At 46.3% G+C, this 18536-nt stretch overlaps 1 protein-coding gene across 2 annotated transcripts in view; it reads right to left on the bottom strand.

Annotated features, from left to right (window-relative positions):
• prex2 (phosphatidylinositol-3,4,5-trisphosphate-dependent Rac exchange factor 2) overlaps positions 1 to 18536 on the bottom strand; it is a 232533-nt gene that overhangs the window by 13668 nt on the left and 200329 nt on the right. For both annotated transcript variants that reach the window (XM_041880313.2, XM_045221164.1), the window contains exons 37-39: positions 11743 to 11809; positions 11312 to 11502; positions 292 to 394 (exon numbers count right to left, since the gene is read on the bottom strand). In XM_041880313.2, the coding sequence (XP_041736247.1) occupies positions 292 to 394; positions 11312 to 11502; positions 11743 to 11809 (361 nt within the window). The remainder of the gene's footprint in view (positions 1 to 291; positions 395 to 11311; positions 11503 to 11742; positions 11810 to 18536) is intronic.

The following is an 18536-nucleotide window of genomic DNA, read 5'->3' as shown; positions in this document are numbered from 1 at the left end:
ATTTCTAGGGGATTTAGGGTTAAGGTTAGAATTAGGGTTAGAATTAGGTTTAGGAGCTAGGGTTAGGGTCAGGAGCTAGGTTTAGGGTTAGGTTTTGGGGTTAAGGTTAGGGTTAGAGTTAAAGTTAGGGTAAGGGTTAGAGTTAGAGTTAGGTTTAGGGAAAATAGGATTTTGAATGGGACTGAATTTTCCATCCCCACAAGGTTAGTTGTACAAGACTGTGTGTGTGTGTGTGTGCGCGCGCGCGAGTGTGTGTGTGTGTGCGTTTGAGTGGTGAAGTCAGCTCCATACCTGCTTCCTCATGACGTCAGTAGCCTGCATGATGCATCGTGGGGGAAGGCCATGGCTACGAGCCAATAGGATTGCCTGCTCCAGGGTCACACTCAGGGTACAGCTGTAGAGGGGACATAGGTCAGAGGTTAGCGCTTTGTACAGAACAATTGATTATGTATTTAATATAACCAGCATTGATTCAGTCATCAATTAGGATTAGTTACATGTAAGTACATCACTATTATACACTGAGTGTACAAAACATTAGGAACACCTTCCTAATATTGAGTTGCACCCCCTTTTGCCCTCAGAACAGCCTCAATTCGTCGGGGCATGGACTCTACATGGTGTCGAAAGCATTCCAAAGGGATGCTGGCCCATGTTGACTCCAATACTTCCTACAGTTGTGTCAAGTTGGCTGGATGTCCTTTGGGTGGTGGACCATTCTTGATACGCACAGGAAACTGTTGATCGTGAAAAACCCAGCAGTGTTGCAGTTCTTGACAGAAACCGGTGCGCCTGGCACCTACTACCATACCCCGTTCAAAGGCACTTCAATCTTTTGTCTTGCCCATTCACCCTCTGAATGGCACACATACACAATCCATGTCTCAATTGTCTCAAGGCTTAAAAATCCTTCTTTAACCTGTCTCCTCCCCATCATCTACACTGACTGAAGTGGATTTAACAGGTGACATCAATAAGGGATCATAGCTTTCACCTGGATTCACCTGGTCAGTTTATGTCATGGAAAGAGCAGGTGTTCCTAATGTCTTGTACACTCAGTATCAATGACATAGTAGATGTGTGTCACAACCGCCCATAGTAGTGTTTGTATGTCATTGATCACAATACCAATCTCCCTAAACATTAAGTTCATAAGAGATCAACAGCAGGTTGATTCCTTTCCTCCTCTATGGGATGAAAGCCTAATCATAGTCTTCTCTTCTACTCTGCAGAGTGGATGGGCTACTGTATAGATAGGGGACTATGTGTGTGGTGCAGCGATCTGGGATATGATTTAAGATACACACCAAGTCACCTTGTTTATCATGATGTCACTAAGGTACTGGAGGAGGAGAAGAAGAGGTAGAGGAGGAAGGGGAGGAGGAGAAGGATGTACATCATTCTCAAACCCCCTCCCATCCCACAGCATGTCTCCCATTGGGGGGTAAGGAACGCTGAGTTACCATTATTGAAAACAAAGCTATAAAGTTATTTTCCCTACTAGGACAAAATCCCCCTATCCATTGCCACTACAACATTAATTGATGATACAATCTAATTATATGAATCTCACTTCGCTCTTCTTGACACTGATTATCATCATATTTCTCTGCCTTTGCCTCAGCCTATCAATTAAATACAGTTAAAGCCATTATTGACAACACTGCTATAAAGTAGTTTTTCCCTACCAGTACAAAATAGTGATTTATCTGTTATAGTAACCATGTCATTATCATATTTCTCTGCCTCAGCATACAGTGGGGAAAAAAAGTATTTAGTCAGCCACCAATTGTGCATGTTCTCCCACTTAAAAAGATGAGAGAGGCCTGTACTTTTCATCATAGGTACACGTCAACTATGACAGACAAATTGAGGGAAAAAAATCCAGAAAATCACATTGTAGGATTTTTTATGAATTTATTTGCAAATTATGGTGGAAAATAAGTATTTGGTCACCTACAAACAAGCAAGATTTCTGGCTCTCACAGACCTGTAACGACTTCTTTAAGAGGCTCCTCTGTCCTCCACTCGTTACCTGTATTAATGGCACCTGTTTGAACTTGTTATCAGTATAAAAGACACCTGTCCACAACCTCAAACAGTCACACTCCAAACTCCACTATGGCCAAGACCAAAGAGCTGTCAAAGGACACCAGAAACAAAATTGTAGACCTGCACCAGGCTGGGAAGACTGAATCTGCAATAGGTAAGCAGCTTGGTTTGAAGAAATCAACTGTGGGAGCAATTATTAGGAAATGGAAGACATACAAGACCACTGATAATCTCCCTTGATCTGGGGGCTCCACGCAAGATCTCACCCTGTGGGGTCAAAATGATCACAAGAACGGTGAGCAAAAATCCCAGAACCACACGGGGGACCTAGTGAATGACCTGCAGAGAGCTGGGACCAAAGTAACAAAGCCTACCATCAGTAACACACTACGCCGCCACGGACTCAAATCCTGCAGTGCCAGACGTGTCCCCCTGCTTAAGCCAGTACATGTCCAGGCCCGTCTGAAGTTTGCTAGAGTGCATTTGGATGATCCAGAAGAGGATTGGGAGAATGTCATATGGTCAGATGAAACCAAAATATAACTTTTTGGTAAAAACTAAACTCGTCGTGTTTGGAGGACAAAGAATGCTGAGTTGCATCTAAAGAACACCATACCTACTGTGAAGCATGGGGGTGGAAACATCATGCTTTGGGGCTGTTTTTCTGCAAAGGGACCAGGACGACTGATCCATGTAAAGGAAAGAATGAATGGGGCCATATATCGTGAGATTTTGAGTGAAAACCTCCTTTCATCAGCAAGGGCATTGAAGATGAAACGTGGCTGGGTCTTTCAGCATGACAATGATCCCAAACACACCGCCCGGGCAACGAAGGAGTGGCTTCGTAAGAACCATTTCAAGGTCCTGGAGTGGCCTAGCCAGTCTCCAGATCTCAACCCCATAGAAAATCTTTGGAGGGAGTTGAAAGTCCGTGTTGCCCAGCGACAGCCCCAAAACATCACTGCTCTAGAGGAGATCTGCATGGAGGAATGGGCCAAAATACCAGCAACAGTGTGTGAAAACCTTGTGAAGACTTACAGAAAACGTTTGACCTGTGTCATTGCCAACAAAGGGTATATAACAAAGTATTGAGAAACTTTTGTTATTGACCAAATACTTATTTTCCACCATAATCTGCAGATAAATTCATTAAAAATCCTACAATGTGATTTTTGGGATTTTTTTTCCACATTTTGTCTGTCATAGTTGACGTGTACCTATGATGAAAATTACAGGCCTCTCTCATCTTTTTAAGTGGGAGAACTTACACAATTGGTGGCTGACTAAATACTTTTTTTCCCCACTGTATATGTCTACTGATGTGCCTTGCAAAAGTATTCATCCCCCTTGGAGTTTTTCCTATTTTGTTGCATTACAAACTGTAATTTAAATGGATTTTTATTTGGATTTCATGTAATGGACATACACAAAATAGTCCAAATTGGTGAAGTGAAAAGATCTGGTGCAACCAATTACCTTCAGAAGTCACATAATTAGTTAAATATATTCCACCTGTGTGCAATCTAAGTGTCACATGATCTGTCACATGATCTCAGTATATATAAACCTGTTCTGAAAGGCCCCAGAGTCTGCAACACCACTAAGCAAGGGGCACCACCAAGCAAGAGGCACCATGAAGACCAAGGAGCTCTCCAAACAGGTCAGGGACAAAGTTGTGGAGAAGTACAGATCAGTGTTGGGTTATAAGAAAATACCGAAACTTTGAACATCCAACGGAGCACCATTGCCTCCATTATTAAAAAAAATGGAAAGAATATGGCACCACAACAAACCTGCCAAGAGAGGGCCACCCACCAAAACTCACGGACCAGGCAAGGAGGGCATTAACCAGAGAGGCAACAAAGAGACCAAAGATAACCCTGAAGGAGCTGCAAAGCTCCACAGTGGAGATTGGAGTATCTGTCCGTAGGACCACTTTAAGCCGTACACTCCACAGAGCTGGGCTTTACGGAAGAGTGGCCAGAAAAAAGCCATTGCTTAAAGAAAGAAGTAAGCAAACACATTTGGTGTTCGCCAAAAGCCATGTGGGAGACTCCCCAAACATATGGAAGAAGGTACTCTGGTCAGATAAGACTAGAATTGAGCTTTTTGGCCATCAAGGAAAACGCTATGTCTGGTGCAAACCCAACACCTCTCATCACCTTGAGAACACCATCCCCACAGTGAAGCATGATGGTGGCAGTATCATGCTGTGGGGATGTTTTTCATTGGCAGGGACTGATGGATGGCGCTAAATACAGGGAAATTCTTGAGGGAAACTTGTTTCAGTCTTCCAGAGATTTGAGACTGGGACGGAGGTTCACCTTCCAGCAGGACAATGACCCTAAGCATACTGTTAAGCAACACTTGAATGGTTTAAGGGGAAACATTTACATGTCTTGGAATGGCCTAGTCAAAGCCCAGACCTCAATCCAATTGAAAATCTGTGGTATGACTCAAAGATTTGTCACACCCTGGCTCTGGGACTCATTATGTTGAGCCAGGGTGTGTTCATTCTATGTGTGTATTTCTATGTTGGTATTTCTGTTGTGTTGATTTCTATGTTTGCCTGAGTGACTCCCAATCAGAGGCAACGAGTGTCAGCTGTTGGCTGGTTGTCTCTGATTGGGAGCCATATTTAAACTGTCTGTTTTTCCCTTGGTGTTTGTGGGTTTTTGTTCCGTGTTCGGTCATTGATACCGTGGACGTCACGAGTCGTTTCTTGTTTTATATTTTGTTGACACTTTAACTAATTAAAGTATGTTCGTTCAACACGCTGCGCATTGGTCTCTCCCTGACGATCGTGACAGAAAAACCCACCATGCAACGACCAAGCAGCGTGTCCAGGGGCAGCTCTTGGGCTGGACATGGGAGGAAGCGCCGGGAGAAGAGACGGTGGAGGCGCGCCGTAGAGAGGAGCAACGGCGTGATCAGGGTCGTCGTCGGGCGGTCGAGAGGCAACCCCAGAAAATGTTTAGGGGGGGGCACACGGCATGGACGACGGGGCTGACAGAGGCAAAAGAGGGGCGGATTCTGGAGGCCACCAGGTTACGGATACACCGCCCTGTACGTCCTGTGCGGATGCCTCACACAGAGTGTGTGAGGGTAGGCATTCAGCCAGGACGGGTTGTGGCCGCTCTTAACTCCAGGGCTCCTATCCGTCTCCACAGCCCGGTTCGGCCTGTCCCTGCTCCACGCACCAAGCCTACGGTGTGCGTCGCCAGCCCAGTCCGGCCAGTCCCTGCTCCACGCACCAAGCCTACGGTGTGCGTCGCCAGCCCGGTCCGGCCTGTCCCTGCTCCACGCACCAAGCCAACGGTGTGCGTCGCCAGCCCAGTCCGGCCAGTCCCTGCTCCACGCACCAAGCCTACGGTGTGCGTCGCCAGCCCGGTCCGGCCTGTCCCTGCTCCACGCACCAAGCCTACGGTGTGCGTCGCCAGCCCGGTCCGGCCTGTCCCTGCTCCACGCACCAAGCCTACGGTGTGCGTCGCCAGCCCAGTCTGGCCAGTCCCTGCTCCACGCACCAAGCCTACGGTGTGCGTCGACAGCCCAGCCCGGCCTGTTCCTGCCACTCGCACCAAGTCTACGGTGCGCGTCGCCAGCCCGGCCCGGCCTGTTCCTGCCACTCGCACCAAGTCTACGGTGTGCGTCGCCAGCCCGGCCCGGCCTGTTCCTGCCACTCGCACCAAGTCTACGGTGCGCGTCGCCAGCCCGGCCCGGCCTGTTCCTGCCACTCGCACCAAGTCTACGGTGCGCGTCGCCAGCCCGGCCCGGCCTGTTCCTGCCACTCGCACCAAGTATACGGTGCGCGTCGCCAGCCCGGCCCGGCCTGTTCCTGCCACTCGCACCAAGCCAGGGGTGCGAGTCGTCAGCCTGGTCCAACCCGTTCCTGCCACTCGCACCAAGCCAGGGGTGCGAGTCGTCAGCCTGGTCCAGCCCGTTCCTGCTACTCGCACCAAGCCAGGGGTGCGAGTCGTCAGCCTGGTCCAGCCCGTCGCTGCTCCACGCACCAAGCCAGGGGTGCGAGTCGTCAGTCCGGTGAGGCCCGTTCGGCCCACGCACCAAGCTAGGGGGTGCGCATCGTCAGCCCGGTCCGGCCCGTTGCTGCTCCACGCACCCAAGCCAGGGGTGCGAGTCGTCAGTCCGGTGAGGCCCGTTCCGGCTCCACGCACCAAGCCAGGGGTGCGTATCGTCAGCCCGGTCCGGCCCGTTGCTGCTCCACGCACCAAGCCAGGGGTGCGCGTCGTCTGTCCGGCACAACCCGTGCCTGGGTCATCGGTGCCTAACCAGGTACCGGTCAATGGCTCCACTACGGAGCTGAAGCTAACCGCTCCTGCTACGTCCAGTCCAGCTCCAGCCAGCGGGGCCAGACCGGACCAGGGGCGCTATGGGGGGTTTGTTGGAGGGTGGTGGGCAAGGCCGGAGCCAGAACCGCCGCCGAGGAGGTATGCCCACCCAGCCCTCCCCTGTTTTGCTCTTATTGAGGCGCGGTCGCAGTCCGTGCCTTTAGGGGGGGGGTACTGTCACACCCTGGCTCTGGGACTCATTATGTTGAGCCAGGGTGTGTTCATTCTATGTGTGTATTTCTATGTTGGTATTTCTGTTGTGTTGATTTCTATGTTTGCCTGAGTGACTCCCAATCAGAGGCAACGAGTGTCAGCTGTTGGCTGGTTGTCTCTGATTGGGAGCCATATTTAAACTGTCTGTTTTTCCCTTGGTGTTTGTGGGTTTTTGTTCCGTGTTCGGTCATTGATACCGTGGACGTCACGAGTCGTTTCTTGTTTTGTATTTTGTTGACACTTTAACTAATTAAAGTATGTTCGTTCAACACGCTGCGCATTGGTCTCTCCCTGACGATCGTGACAAGATTGCTGTACACCATTGGAACCCATCCAACTTGAAGGAGTTGGAGCAGTTTTGCCTTGAAGAATGGGCAAAGATCCCAGTGGCTAGATGTGCCAAGCTTATAGAGACATACCTCAAGAGACTTGCAGCTGTAATTGCTGCAAAAGGTGGCTCTACAAAGTATTGACTTTGGGGGGGTGAATAGTTATGCACGCTCAAGTTTTCAGTTTTTTTGTCTTATGTTTTGTTTGTTTCACAAGAACAAATATATTGCATCTTCAAAGTGGTAGGCATGTTGTGTAAATCAAATGATACAAATCCCCCCAAAAATCAATTTTAATTCCAGGTTGTAAGGCAACAAAATAGGAAAAATGCCAAGGGGGGTGAATACTTTCGCAAGCCACTGTATACATCTAATAGTCATTATAATATCACTCATAACTAGGATAATAATGAATCCTGTCTTTTGATTTAAAATAACTGTCAGAGAGAGAGAGAGAGAGAGAGAGAGAAAGGAAGGAAGGGAGAAAGGAAGGAAGGAAGGAAGGAAGGAAGGAAGGAAGGAAGGAAGGAAGGAAGGAAGGAAGGAAGGAAGGAAGGAAGGAAGGAAGGAAGGAAGGAAGGAAGGAAGGAAGGAAGGAAGGATAGAGAGAGAGAAAGCTGGGTAGGAAGTAAACCTTCTGCTCAGATTGAAGATTTCTCACACTTTCATTGAGAGAATTGATACATTCCATCCCTGTGAGGCAGCTAGCTGACTTCAAGGACACACTAGGGTTTTGTCCCAAACGGCACCCTTTTGCCTATATTGTGCACTGCCTTTGACCAGAGCCCTATGGGCCCTGATCAAAACGAGTGCACTATATAGGGGATAGGGTGCCCTTTGAAACAAAACCCTAGTGTCCTCAGGCATACACTCTCACTGAAGAGGAGGTGTGATGTGTGTGAAGTGTATGTTGGCATTTCGGATTGATTCACAAGTTACAGTAAGTAACCCTTTCAAACACGCACACGCATACACACACACACACACACACACACTCATTGTTGTCAACGTTACAGTAGGTATGCTGTCAAAGACATGATGACAAACTGTCAAATCACCTTCTCTCTCTAGTGTTACATTTAATTCAATACAAAAAACGATATTTATCACCATGCTTTCCTGGGAAATGAGTTTGACCAACTACAGTTAATATACCAACAAGCGGAGATAAAAGTCCTGTTGAGCTTCATTTACACTAGTTAACTGCTTTGGACTGGTGTCAGCTTTCTAGAACATGGCTGAGTAGGTGTGCTGCTGTCAAAGACATGAGGATAAACTACCATTCCATCTTGTCTCTTGTTCGTGTGGTACACTCACCCACCAGCCAGATCTAAAACTTTGCTTTGACTGCATTTACAGTAGTTAACTTTAGAACAATGTGACAAGGGACTAAGCTAGCAGTTAAACCATGACTCCCTACCAACCACCTAAAGCTTGTCTAATTATCTGGTTCCATAACCCACAAGGAGTTCTTCACCCACCATTTGGTCTTGCCACTACTCAGAATAAAGGAAAAAGCTCCCAAAGCCAGCCAGAGGGGTGAGGGATATTATGCATAGCTCACTGCATGTATACCAGGCTCATGAGGCTGAGGTGTGTGTGTGTGTGTGTGTGTGTGATGCTCATGAGTTAGGCTGACAGCGTCTCTGTTCATTTGGGCTGGTGTCACTGGAACAGCTGATTTATACCCATCTGCTTTATGCCGTTGCTTTCAACCCACAGCAAATTTACAAGCTCCATTCACCCAGCCCTGGGCCCATACAGATAAACCAGGGGAGAGAGAGGGAGCGAGAGAGCGAATTAAAATGTTATAGAGAGACACGGAAATAGAAAGTGAGGGAAATAGACAGAGAAAGAGAGCGAGAGAGAAGGAAAAGGAGATATACTTTGCCATCTCAGCTTTGATGTATGACATGCAATGATGAAAGTGAATGTAGTAGTGTGTGAGCTGTTTACGGTTGCATTTTATCGGAGCCATTTCATATTTGTAGAAACTCTGCTTTTACACCTGGTAAAGGTTACATGCCGGATAAGCAACAACAGTGAACAATGGTCATTGGTCATCTCTGAAACATCTTTGAGTGCCTGTCAGTTGAGGAGCGATAATAATCCTACTGTAAAGAGATGACAAAGAATCTCTAAATGTGACTAACTTCCTGAGTCCAGCAGTCTAAGGTAGATGTCAGTTGAACTGTAGGCACGTTGCTCAGATAAATAGTAGTAATTCCATTCAAAGTATCTGGGAATGAGAATCTGCCTGTCCACCCCTTTTGTTCTCCCCCCTCTTCTCAATAAGTCCATCATCACTAATAAGATACTCTCTTCTTTGTCTTTCTGGAACAGTGTGAGCTCTCCCTCCCTGCTCCCCCTGTCTAATGGGTTTTGTGGGGTGACTTGAGAGACAGAAGAGTGAGAGGGAGAGGGAGGGAGAAACAGAGGAGCGGAGGCAGCACATTGTAAACTGCTGATACCCTGAATATCACACTGCTGCTGCTTTCACTGTTATTAAACCTCACTGCTACCTCGCCCATCAGGCCAACTAATCACATCAATAGAGCAACCTGTGTGTGTGTGTGTGTGTTTGTTTGTTTGCGAGTGTGTGGGTGCGAGCCGCCTGCCTCCCGCTCTGATAGTGCAGTTTCCACATTACTAATCTATTGGCCTGGCTTCATAGTGTTTCATTAATACCAGTCTGCTATTTCCTTATTTCTACCATTCTGGAATCCATTAAGATTTCACACACAGTCTGTTTCCCAAGTGGCACCATATTCCCTATTTAGAGCACTACTTTTGACTTGAGCCCTACAAAACTAATACACTATATAGGGAATATGGTGCCATTTGGGATTACTGCATTCATCAGATTTGGAATTGTTCCGAAAAAAGCACCTTATTAAACTGTATCCTGTACTGCATCAGTGTTCGATTAATATTTGATTATGGAAGAATTGTTACATAAACAGTGCTTTGATTACTATGAAGTTAGAGCAGAGAGATTCTGAATGTAGAAACACTCAGGTGGTTCTAGAAAAGAACAGGCTGTGGAAGGAAAACATGGAACCGGGAACCAGGAACCCGTTCTATAGAACCCTCTAGGTGGAATAGCATTTAGGGCGGAAACAGGCCCACAAATAACCCTAGAATTGACCTGCCTTGTCACGCTACACTTAGCCTGCCTGTATGGGTGACTTGTGGCCAGTTAGTGGGGATTGCACACACACGTCCGCATGCACGCATCTGAACGCACGGACGTGTGCTCGCACACACACACACACACACACACACACACACACACACACACACACACACACACACACGGCTGTGAGTTAATAAAGGAGCAGCAGTCACTAGTCTGACGGGGGCTTTGTATTAGAGCTCAGCCAGGCAGCTCACTCGACAACACTTTATCACACTGTCATTCACATCACCACAAGCAAGGGTGTGTGTGTGTGTGTGTGTGTGTGAGTGAGTGGAATAGAGAGAGAGAGAGAGAGAGAGGGAGAGAGAGTGAGAGACAGCGAGAGAGAGAAGGAGAGAGCGAGAAAGAAAGAGAGCGAGAAAGACAGAGAGAACGCTAAATAGATACAAATATGAACGAGAGTAAGAAGCAGGAGCAGGGCAGGGGTGACAAACGATCAGGATATTTCTCTCCCTACAGGATGAATTGATCGAGCCCAGATCTGGGAGGTGAAAGATGGAACCTTATATAGGCCGCGTCCCAAATTACACTCTATTCCTTAACAAGTGCACTACTTTTGACCAGGGCCCATAGGGTTCTGGTCAGAAGTAGTGCATTATATATGTTGCCATTCGGAACGCAGACATGGAATATAATGAGAATGGAAGTAATTGACCTGTCGACTACCCCTCTAAAAAGTGCTATATTCACTTAAAAAGGCACTAACCATCTATTTTAGGAACAATGAAACCCATTACTAAGAGTATCGGCTTTATAACTAATGCAGAGGAAGGTATATTAATAGTAAGTCCTACACTGCATCCAAAATGGCACCCTATTCTCTGTACAGCACACTACTTTTGACCTGGGCCAATAAGGCTCTGGTCAAAAGTAGTGCACTATATAGAAAATGGGGTGCCATTTGGGACTCAGGCCTATTAATGAGTCCAATCAGTGGGGTAATGGAGATGTCATATAATTGTAGGGGGGATATAAAAGGCTGGATGGAGACAAATAGAGAGAACATAGTGTGTGTGTGAGGAAAGCCAAGCCTGCTAAATAATTGTCAGAGATTGACAGAATGTGGAGATATAGAGAGGAAGAAAGAAGAGAGAGAGGGAGAGAAAAGGGGGACAATCTGAGAGAAGAGGTGACAATGGGAGATGTGACAAGTCTCTCTCTCTCTCACTCACCGGTGCACGCCGCTGTTGCACATGACGATGTGTGTGGCTCCGAGGCGAGAGCAGAGTTCTGATGCCACGGTAAGCAGGCCGACTCCTGATGCCCCACAGGCTGTATACTGACAGGCTGCCGTACGACGGGAGGAGATGAAACTCTCCATAAGCCGATACAACTCCTCCAGAGCATTCAGAGGACGCATCAACTGGGAGGAGAGGGAGAGGTAGGAGAAAGGGAGGGTTAATACTGTATGACTTCTGTATCAGGCCCTGCGATAGACTAGCGTCCTGTCCAGGGGGTATACTTGTACATCAAGCTGTCTCACACTACAGAAACAGGACCATTATACCATGGCTACTTACTTACTATGACTGCATAATGTGAGTATCAGAACATGACTCCACTGTAACTAACCTATGAAGGTGATGTTTCCTGATCCTCTTACCTTGTCTATGAGGGCAGCTTTAGGTGTGGAGCTGGGGGGAAGGTTGGACTTATCCAGGTAGAAGGCCCTGTAGAGAGGAACACAGGAAGGTTAAATAATGCTGCTCCCTAGCGTGATGATGGTTTTAGCTAATGATAAACCATGTTTAACTGAATATTCATGAGGTTAGGGTAAGCCCTCCACACTATGGCACTCATAGTTCAGCAACACAGTAGCCCTACGCGTTATGCCAATATCCTCTGCACCAATAGGTCAGACTCAGTAGCAGCAGACCAGACCAGCCCAGGCCCTGCTCTGCATAGCAGGGAAAATAGGGCAGCAGTCCATCAAGTGTTTGTTTTGGAGCTGGGTGGTGTGGTAGATCAATCATCTGACTAACCCAGTCCAAGCTCCAGATCCTAGCTCAGTAGAAACACTAACTAAGTATGTGTCCCAAATGGAACCCTATTCCCTATATAGTGCACTACTTTTGACCAGGGCCCTATATAGGGAATAGGGTGCCATTTGTGACGCAGGCTACGCATCTCATCTGGGCTTCGTTCATTCCTTCATTCATTCAGTGAGCGGGAGGGTGTAGTTTCATAGTGTGGCCACTGGAGGCAGTACTAGCCTGGTCTCTCTATTCTATGGAGATGACTGGCTGGGGAATGGACGATGTGTGTGAGGCTAATGGTGCTGGCTCAGCAGTATGTAAATCAGTCACAGTCAGTCAACCCCCTCTTATTATACCAAGTGTGTGTGTGTCCTATTATACTGTGCCAAATATGCCTCAAGCTATGACTCAAGGCAGGTACTACAACCATCTACAACCATCACAGTACTACAACCATCACAGCCTTAAGCATTGGATATATATATATATATATGAAAATAGTATGAAAAATGTATGCACTCACTAACTGTAAGTCGCTCTGGATAAGAGCGTCTGCTAAATGACTCAAATGTAAATGTAAAATATAAATATATATATATATATACACACACACAGAGAATGATATGCATCTGCCTGTGGCCATTAGCCTCCTACCATGCATCTAAGAATCTTCAGTGGGCGATATGATCCTCTCTGCTAGAAAAAGTATTGTTATTAATATACTGGATAGACACATATATCCCTGCAGATTCCCATTGAAATGTTTCTTAGTGTTTAGGCTTGAGGGTAAACAGAACATTTTAATACAATACCAGGGATATTGTTCATACTGCTGAGAATAAAAGTTAATCCATTCATGTTCAGTTTAGTCTGCCCAATACGTGGATGCATCCCAACTATTCCCTATTTAGTGCACTACTTTAGACCAGGGTCCATAGGAAATAGGGGACCATTTGGGATTGCAGACAGACTGGCTTGAGGTTTATTATCACTATGATATTTTTGCCTGACACATTAAAAAACAGTTATGGTTCAGGATTTAATAATGCTGTAAATCAGAACTGACAGGGTGGGGGGATCAAGTTTATACTACAAACTCACACACACACAAACACGAACGCACACACCAGGGTTTCCGTTAGGAAAAGTTGGCGCAGGACAAGTGACCTGGAATATTTTAATTTATCTGACATTTAAGATATTTACCAGTCATCGATATGCATTGGGTATGTAACCCATTAGGCTGTCCGTCCACCATATTGGCTAAATGAGCCACATTTACGTGTCCATAAAAACAGCTTATAACATTACTCTTGTGTTTCGATCTGTAGCATATGCAGAACTTTATAGCCTATTATTTTATAGATTTTTACTTTCCTAAAACAAATATTGTCCACCTCACTGTTCAGCTATTGGAGATTGGAGCACTAAATGCATCAGGGTATTGCATAGGCCTATTGGCTTAGGCGTCCACTGTATTAGGTATATTCCTTTTTTTTGTAAATAAATATAAAAGGAAGAGAAGCTTAAAAGATATGCCGGCGGCTTGCTACGACACGACATTAATTTCTTTATACTTGTCAGATAGGCTACTGCATCTGCTATAGAGATTTAGGAGTACAGAAGGAGGCTAATTCATTAATTAATAAAGATAAGCATTATATTGTTAGATTATAGGAGTAACTCCAGTACATTTGACATTTTTTACATTTTAGTCATAAAAAAAAAATATATATATATTTTTTATACTGGCCCCCGTGGGAATCAAACCCACAACCCTGGCGTTGCAAACGCCATGCTCTACCAACTGAGCTACATCCCTGCCGGCCATTCCCTCCCCTACCCTGGGCCAATTGTGCGCCGCCCCATGGGTCTCCTGGTCACGGCCGGCTATGACAGAGCCTGGATTCGAACCAGGATCTCTAGTGGCACAGCTAGCACTGCGATGCAGTGCCTTAGACCACTGCGCCACTCGGGAGAGGTAGTCCTAAAACATTCTTCCTCACCTCAAGTTCAACTGTTGGAGTCAGTTGGAGCGCTGGTGCGCACTGCCTTCATATCATAGGCTTGCAGTATAATAGGCTAATAGCCACGCCACACCAAACCTTCAAAAAGTTTTAAAACTTTATTAGGGTAATATCAAAAGTAGGTCAAGCCATTGTTTATAGGGAAAATACGAGTAGGATATTATATTCCGGAAAACACAACATTAGAGTTGGAACTTAATTTGGCCAAAGAAAATGGCTCAACAGAATGAAACAAAACACTTGCGAACTGGTTTAAACCTTCACAAAAGTTTTAAACAGGCTATATTGCAGCAATTACCAAGAAAGGCTAGTGCCTACCATACCCAACAAATGACAGGCTAATGATATTTATTATAACAACAGGCCTACTTACAGTGGGGGAAAAAAGTATTTAGTCAAATCAAATCAAATCAAATTTTATTGGTCACATGCGCCGAATACAACAGGTGCAGACATTACAGTGAAATGCTTACTTACAGCCCTTAACCAACAGTGCATTTATTTTAACAAAAAATGTAAAAATAAAACAACAACAAAAAAAGTGTTGAGAAAAAAAGAGCAGAAGTAAAATAAAATAACAGTAGGGAGGCTATATATACAGGGGGGTACCGGTGCAGAGTCAATGTGCGGGGGCACCGGCTAGTTGAGATAGTTGAAGTAATATGTACATGTGGGTAGAGTTAAAGTGACTATGCATAAATAATTAACAGAGTAGCAGCAGCGTAAAAAGGATGGGGTGGGGGGGCAGTGCAAATAGTCCGGGTAGCCATGATTAGCTGTTCAGGAGTCTTATGGCTTGGGGGTAAAAGCTGTTGAGAAGTCTTTTGGACCTAGACTTGGCACTCCGGTACCGCTTGCCGTGCGGTAGCAGGGAGAACAGTCTATGACTAGGGTGGCTGGAGTCTTTGACAATTTTGAGGGCCTTCCTCTGACGTCAGCCACCAATTGTGCAAGTTCTCCCACTTAAAAAGATGAGAGAGGCCTGTAATTTTCATCATAGGTACACGTCAACTATGACAGACAAAATGAGAAAAAAAATCCAGAAAATCACATTGTAGGATTTTTAATGAATTTATTTGCAAATTATGGTGGAAAATAAGTATTTGGTCAATAACAAAAGTTTCTCAATACTTTGTTATATACCCTTTGTTAGCAATGACACCTAGGTTCCTTTTTATTTTAAGAGCTCAGGAATTTTCTACACGCTACATCGGCAGGACAGAACGGCTGGCTCCGGTAAGACAAAGGGTGGCGGTCTCTGTATATTTGTAAACAACAGCTGGTGTACAAAATCAAATACTAAGGAAGTCTCGAGGTTTTGCTCGCCTGAGGTAGAGTATCTTATGATAAGCTGTAGACCACACTATTTACCAAGAGAGTTTTCAGCTATATTTTTCATAGCTGTCTATTTACCACCACAAACCAATGCTGGCATTAAGATTGCACTGAATGAGTTGTACAAGGCCATTAATCAACAGGAAAACGCTCATCCAGATGCAGCGCTCCTAGTGGCCGGGGACTTTAATGCAGGGAAACTTAAATCCGTTCTACCTAATTTCTACCAGCATGTCAAATGTGCAACCAGAGGGAAAAAAACTCTAGACCACCTTTACTCCACACACAGAGACGCATACAAAGCTCTCCCTCGCCTCCATTTGGCAAATCTGACCATAACTCTATCCTCCTGATTCCTGCTTATAAGCAAAAACTGAAGCAGGAAGCACCAGTGATTCGGTTAATAAAAAAAGTGGTCAGATGACGCAGATGCCAAGCTACAGGACTGTTTTGCTAGCACAGACTGGAACATGTTCCGGGATTCTTCAGACAGCATTGAGGAGTACACCACATCAGTCACTGGCTTCATCAATAAGTGCATCGATGATGTCGTTCCCACAGTGACCGTACGTACATACCCCAACCAGAAGCCATGGATTACAGGCAACATCCGCACTGAGCTAAAGGGTAGAGCTGCCGCTTTCAAGGAACGGGACTCTAACCCGGAAGCTTATAAGAAATCCCGCTATGACCTCCGACGAACCATCAAACAGGCAAAGAGTCAATACAGGTCTAAGATTGAATCATACTACACTGGCCCTGACGCTCGTCGGATGTGGCAGGGCTTGAAAACTATTACAGACTACAAAGGGAAGCACAGCCGCGAGCTGCCCAGTGACACAAGCCTACCAGACGAGCTAAACCACTTCTATGCTCGCTTCGAGGCAAGCAACACTGAAGCATGCATGAGAGCACCAGCTGTTCCGGACGACTATGTGATCACGCTCTCCGTAGCCGATGTGAGTAAGACTTTTAAGCAAGTCAACATTCACAAGGCCGCTGGGCCAGACGGATTACCAGGGCGTGTACTCCGAGCATGTGCTGACCAACTGGCAAGTGTCTTCACTGACATTTTCAACATGTCCCTGACCGAGTCTGTAATACCAACATGTTTCAAGCAGACCACCATAGTCCCCGTGCCCAAGAACTCTAAGATAACCTGCCTAAATGACTACCGACCCGTGGCACTGACGTCTGTAGCCATGAAGTGCTTTGAAAGACTGGTCATGGCTCACATCAACAGCATAATCCCAGAAACCCTAGACCCACTCCAATTTGCATACCGCCCCAACAGATCCACAGATGATGCAATCTCTATCGCACTCCACACTGCCCTTTCCCACCTGGACAAGAGGAACACCTACGTGAGAATGCTATTCATTGACTACAGCTCAGCATTCAACACCATAGTGCCCTCTAAGCTCATCACTAAGCTAAGGATCCTGGGACTAAACACCTCCCTCTGCAACTGGATCCTGGACTTCCTGGACGGGCCGCCCCAGGTGGTAAGGGTAGGCAACAACACATCTGCCACACTGATCCTCAACACGGGGGGCCCCTCAGGGGTGCGTGCTCAGTCCCCCTCCTGTACTCTCTGTTCACCCATGACTGCATGGCCAGGCACGACTCCAACACCATCATTAAGTTTGCCGACGACACAACAGTGGTAGGCCTGATCACCGACAACGATGAGACAGCCTATAGGGAGGAGGTCAGAGATCTGGCCGTGTGGTGCCAGGACAACAACCTCTCCCTCAACGTGACCAAGACAAAGGAGATGATTGTGGACTACAGGAAAAAAAAGAGGACTGAGCACGCCCCATTCTCATCGACGGGGCTGTAGTGGAACAGGTTGAGAGCTTCAAGTTCCTTGGTGTCCACATCACCAACGAACTATCATGGTCCAAGCACACCAAGACAGTCGTGAAGAGGGCACCGACAAAGCCTATTCCCCCTCAGGAGACTAAAAAGATTTGGCATGGGTCCTCAGATCCTCAAAAAAATTCTACAGCTGCACCATCGAGAGCATCCTGACTGGTTGCATCACCGCCTGGTATGGCAACTGCTTGGCCTCTGACTGCAAGGCACTACAGAGGGTAGTGCGTACGGCCCAGTACATCACTGGGGCAAAGCTCCCTGCCATCCAAGACCTCTATACCAGGCGGTGTCAGAGGAAGGCCCTCAAAATTGTCAAAGACTCCAGCCACCCTAGTCATAGACTGTTCTCTCTGCTACCGCACGGGCAAGCGGTACCGGAGTGCCAAGTCTAGGTCCAAAAGACTTCTCAACAGCTTCTACCCACAAGCCATAAGACTCCTGAACAGCTAATCATGGCTACCCGGACTATTTGCACTGCCCCCCACCCCATCCTTTTTACGCTGCTGCTACTCTGTTAAGTATTTATGCATAGTCACTTTAACTCTACCCACATGTACATATTACCTCAACTACCTCAACTAGCCGGTGCCCCCGCACATTGACTCTGCAACCGTTACCCCCTGTATATATAGCCTCCCTACTGTCACTTTATTTTACTTCTGCTCTTTGTTTTTTCTCAACACTTTTTTTTTGTTGTTGTTTTATTCTTACTTTTTTTGTTTAAAATAAACGCACTGTTGGTTAAGGGCTGTAAGTAAGCATTTCACTGTAATGTCTGCACTTGTTGTATTCGGCGCATGTGACCAATAAAATTTGATTTGATTTGAGGTCAAACGTTTTCTATAAGTCTTCACAAGGTTTTCACACACTGTTGCTGGTATTTTCCTCCATGCAGATCTCCTCTAGAGCAGTGATGTTTTGGGGCTATCGCTGGGCAAAACGGACTTTCAACTCCCTCCAAAGATTTTCTATGGGGTTGAGATCTGGAGACTGGCTAGGCCACTCCAGGACCTTGAAATGCTTCTTACGAAGCCACTCCTTCGTTGCCCGGGCGGTGTGTTGGGGATCATTGTCATGCTGAAAGACCCAGCCACGTTTCATCTTCAATGCCCTTGCTGATGGAAGGAGGTTTTCACTCAAAATCTCACGATACATGGCCCCATTCATTCTTTCCTTTACAC

Source organism: Coregonus clupeaformis, chromosome 7 (assembly GCF_020615455.1).
Source record: "Coregonus clupeaformis isolate EN_2021a chromosome 7, ASM2061545v1, whole genome shotgun sequence".
NCBI lineage: Eukaryota > Metazoa > Chordata > Actinopteri > Salmoniformes > Salmonidae > Coregonus > Coregonus clupeaformis.
Note: the sequence above shows the minus strand (reverse complement) of the source record. Positions and strands in the feature narration are given on the sequence as shown.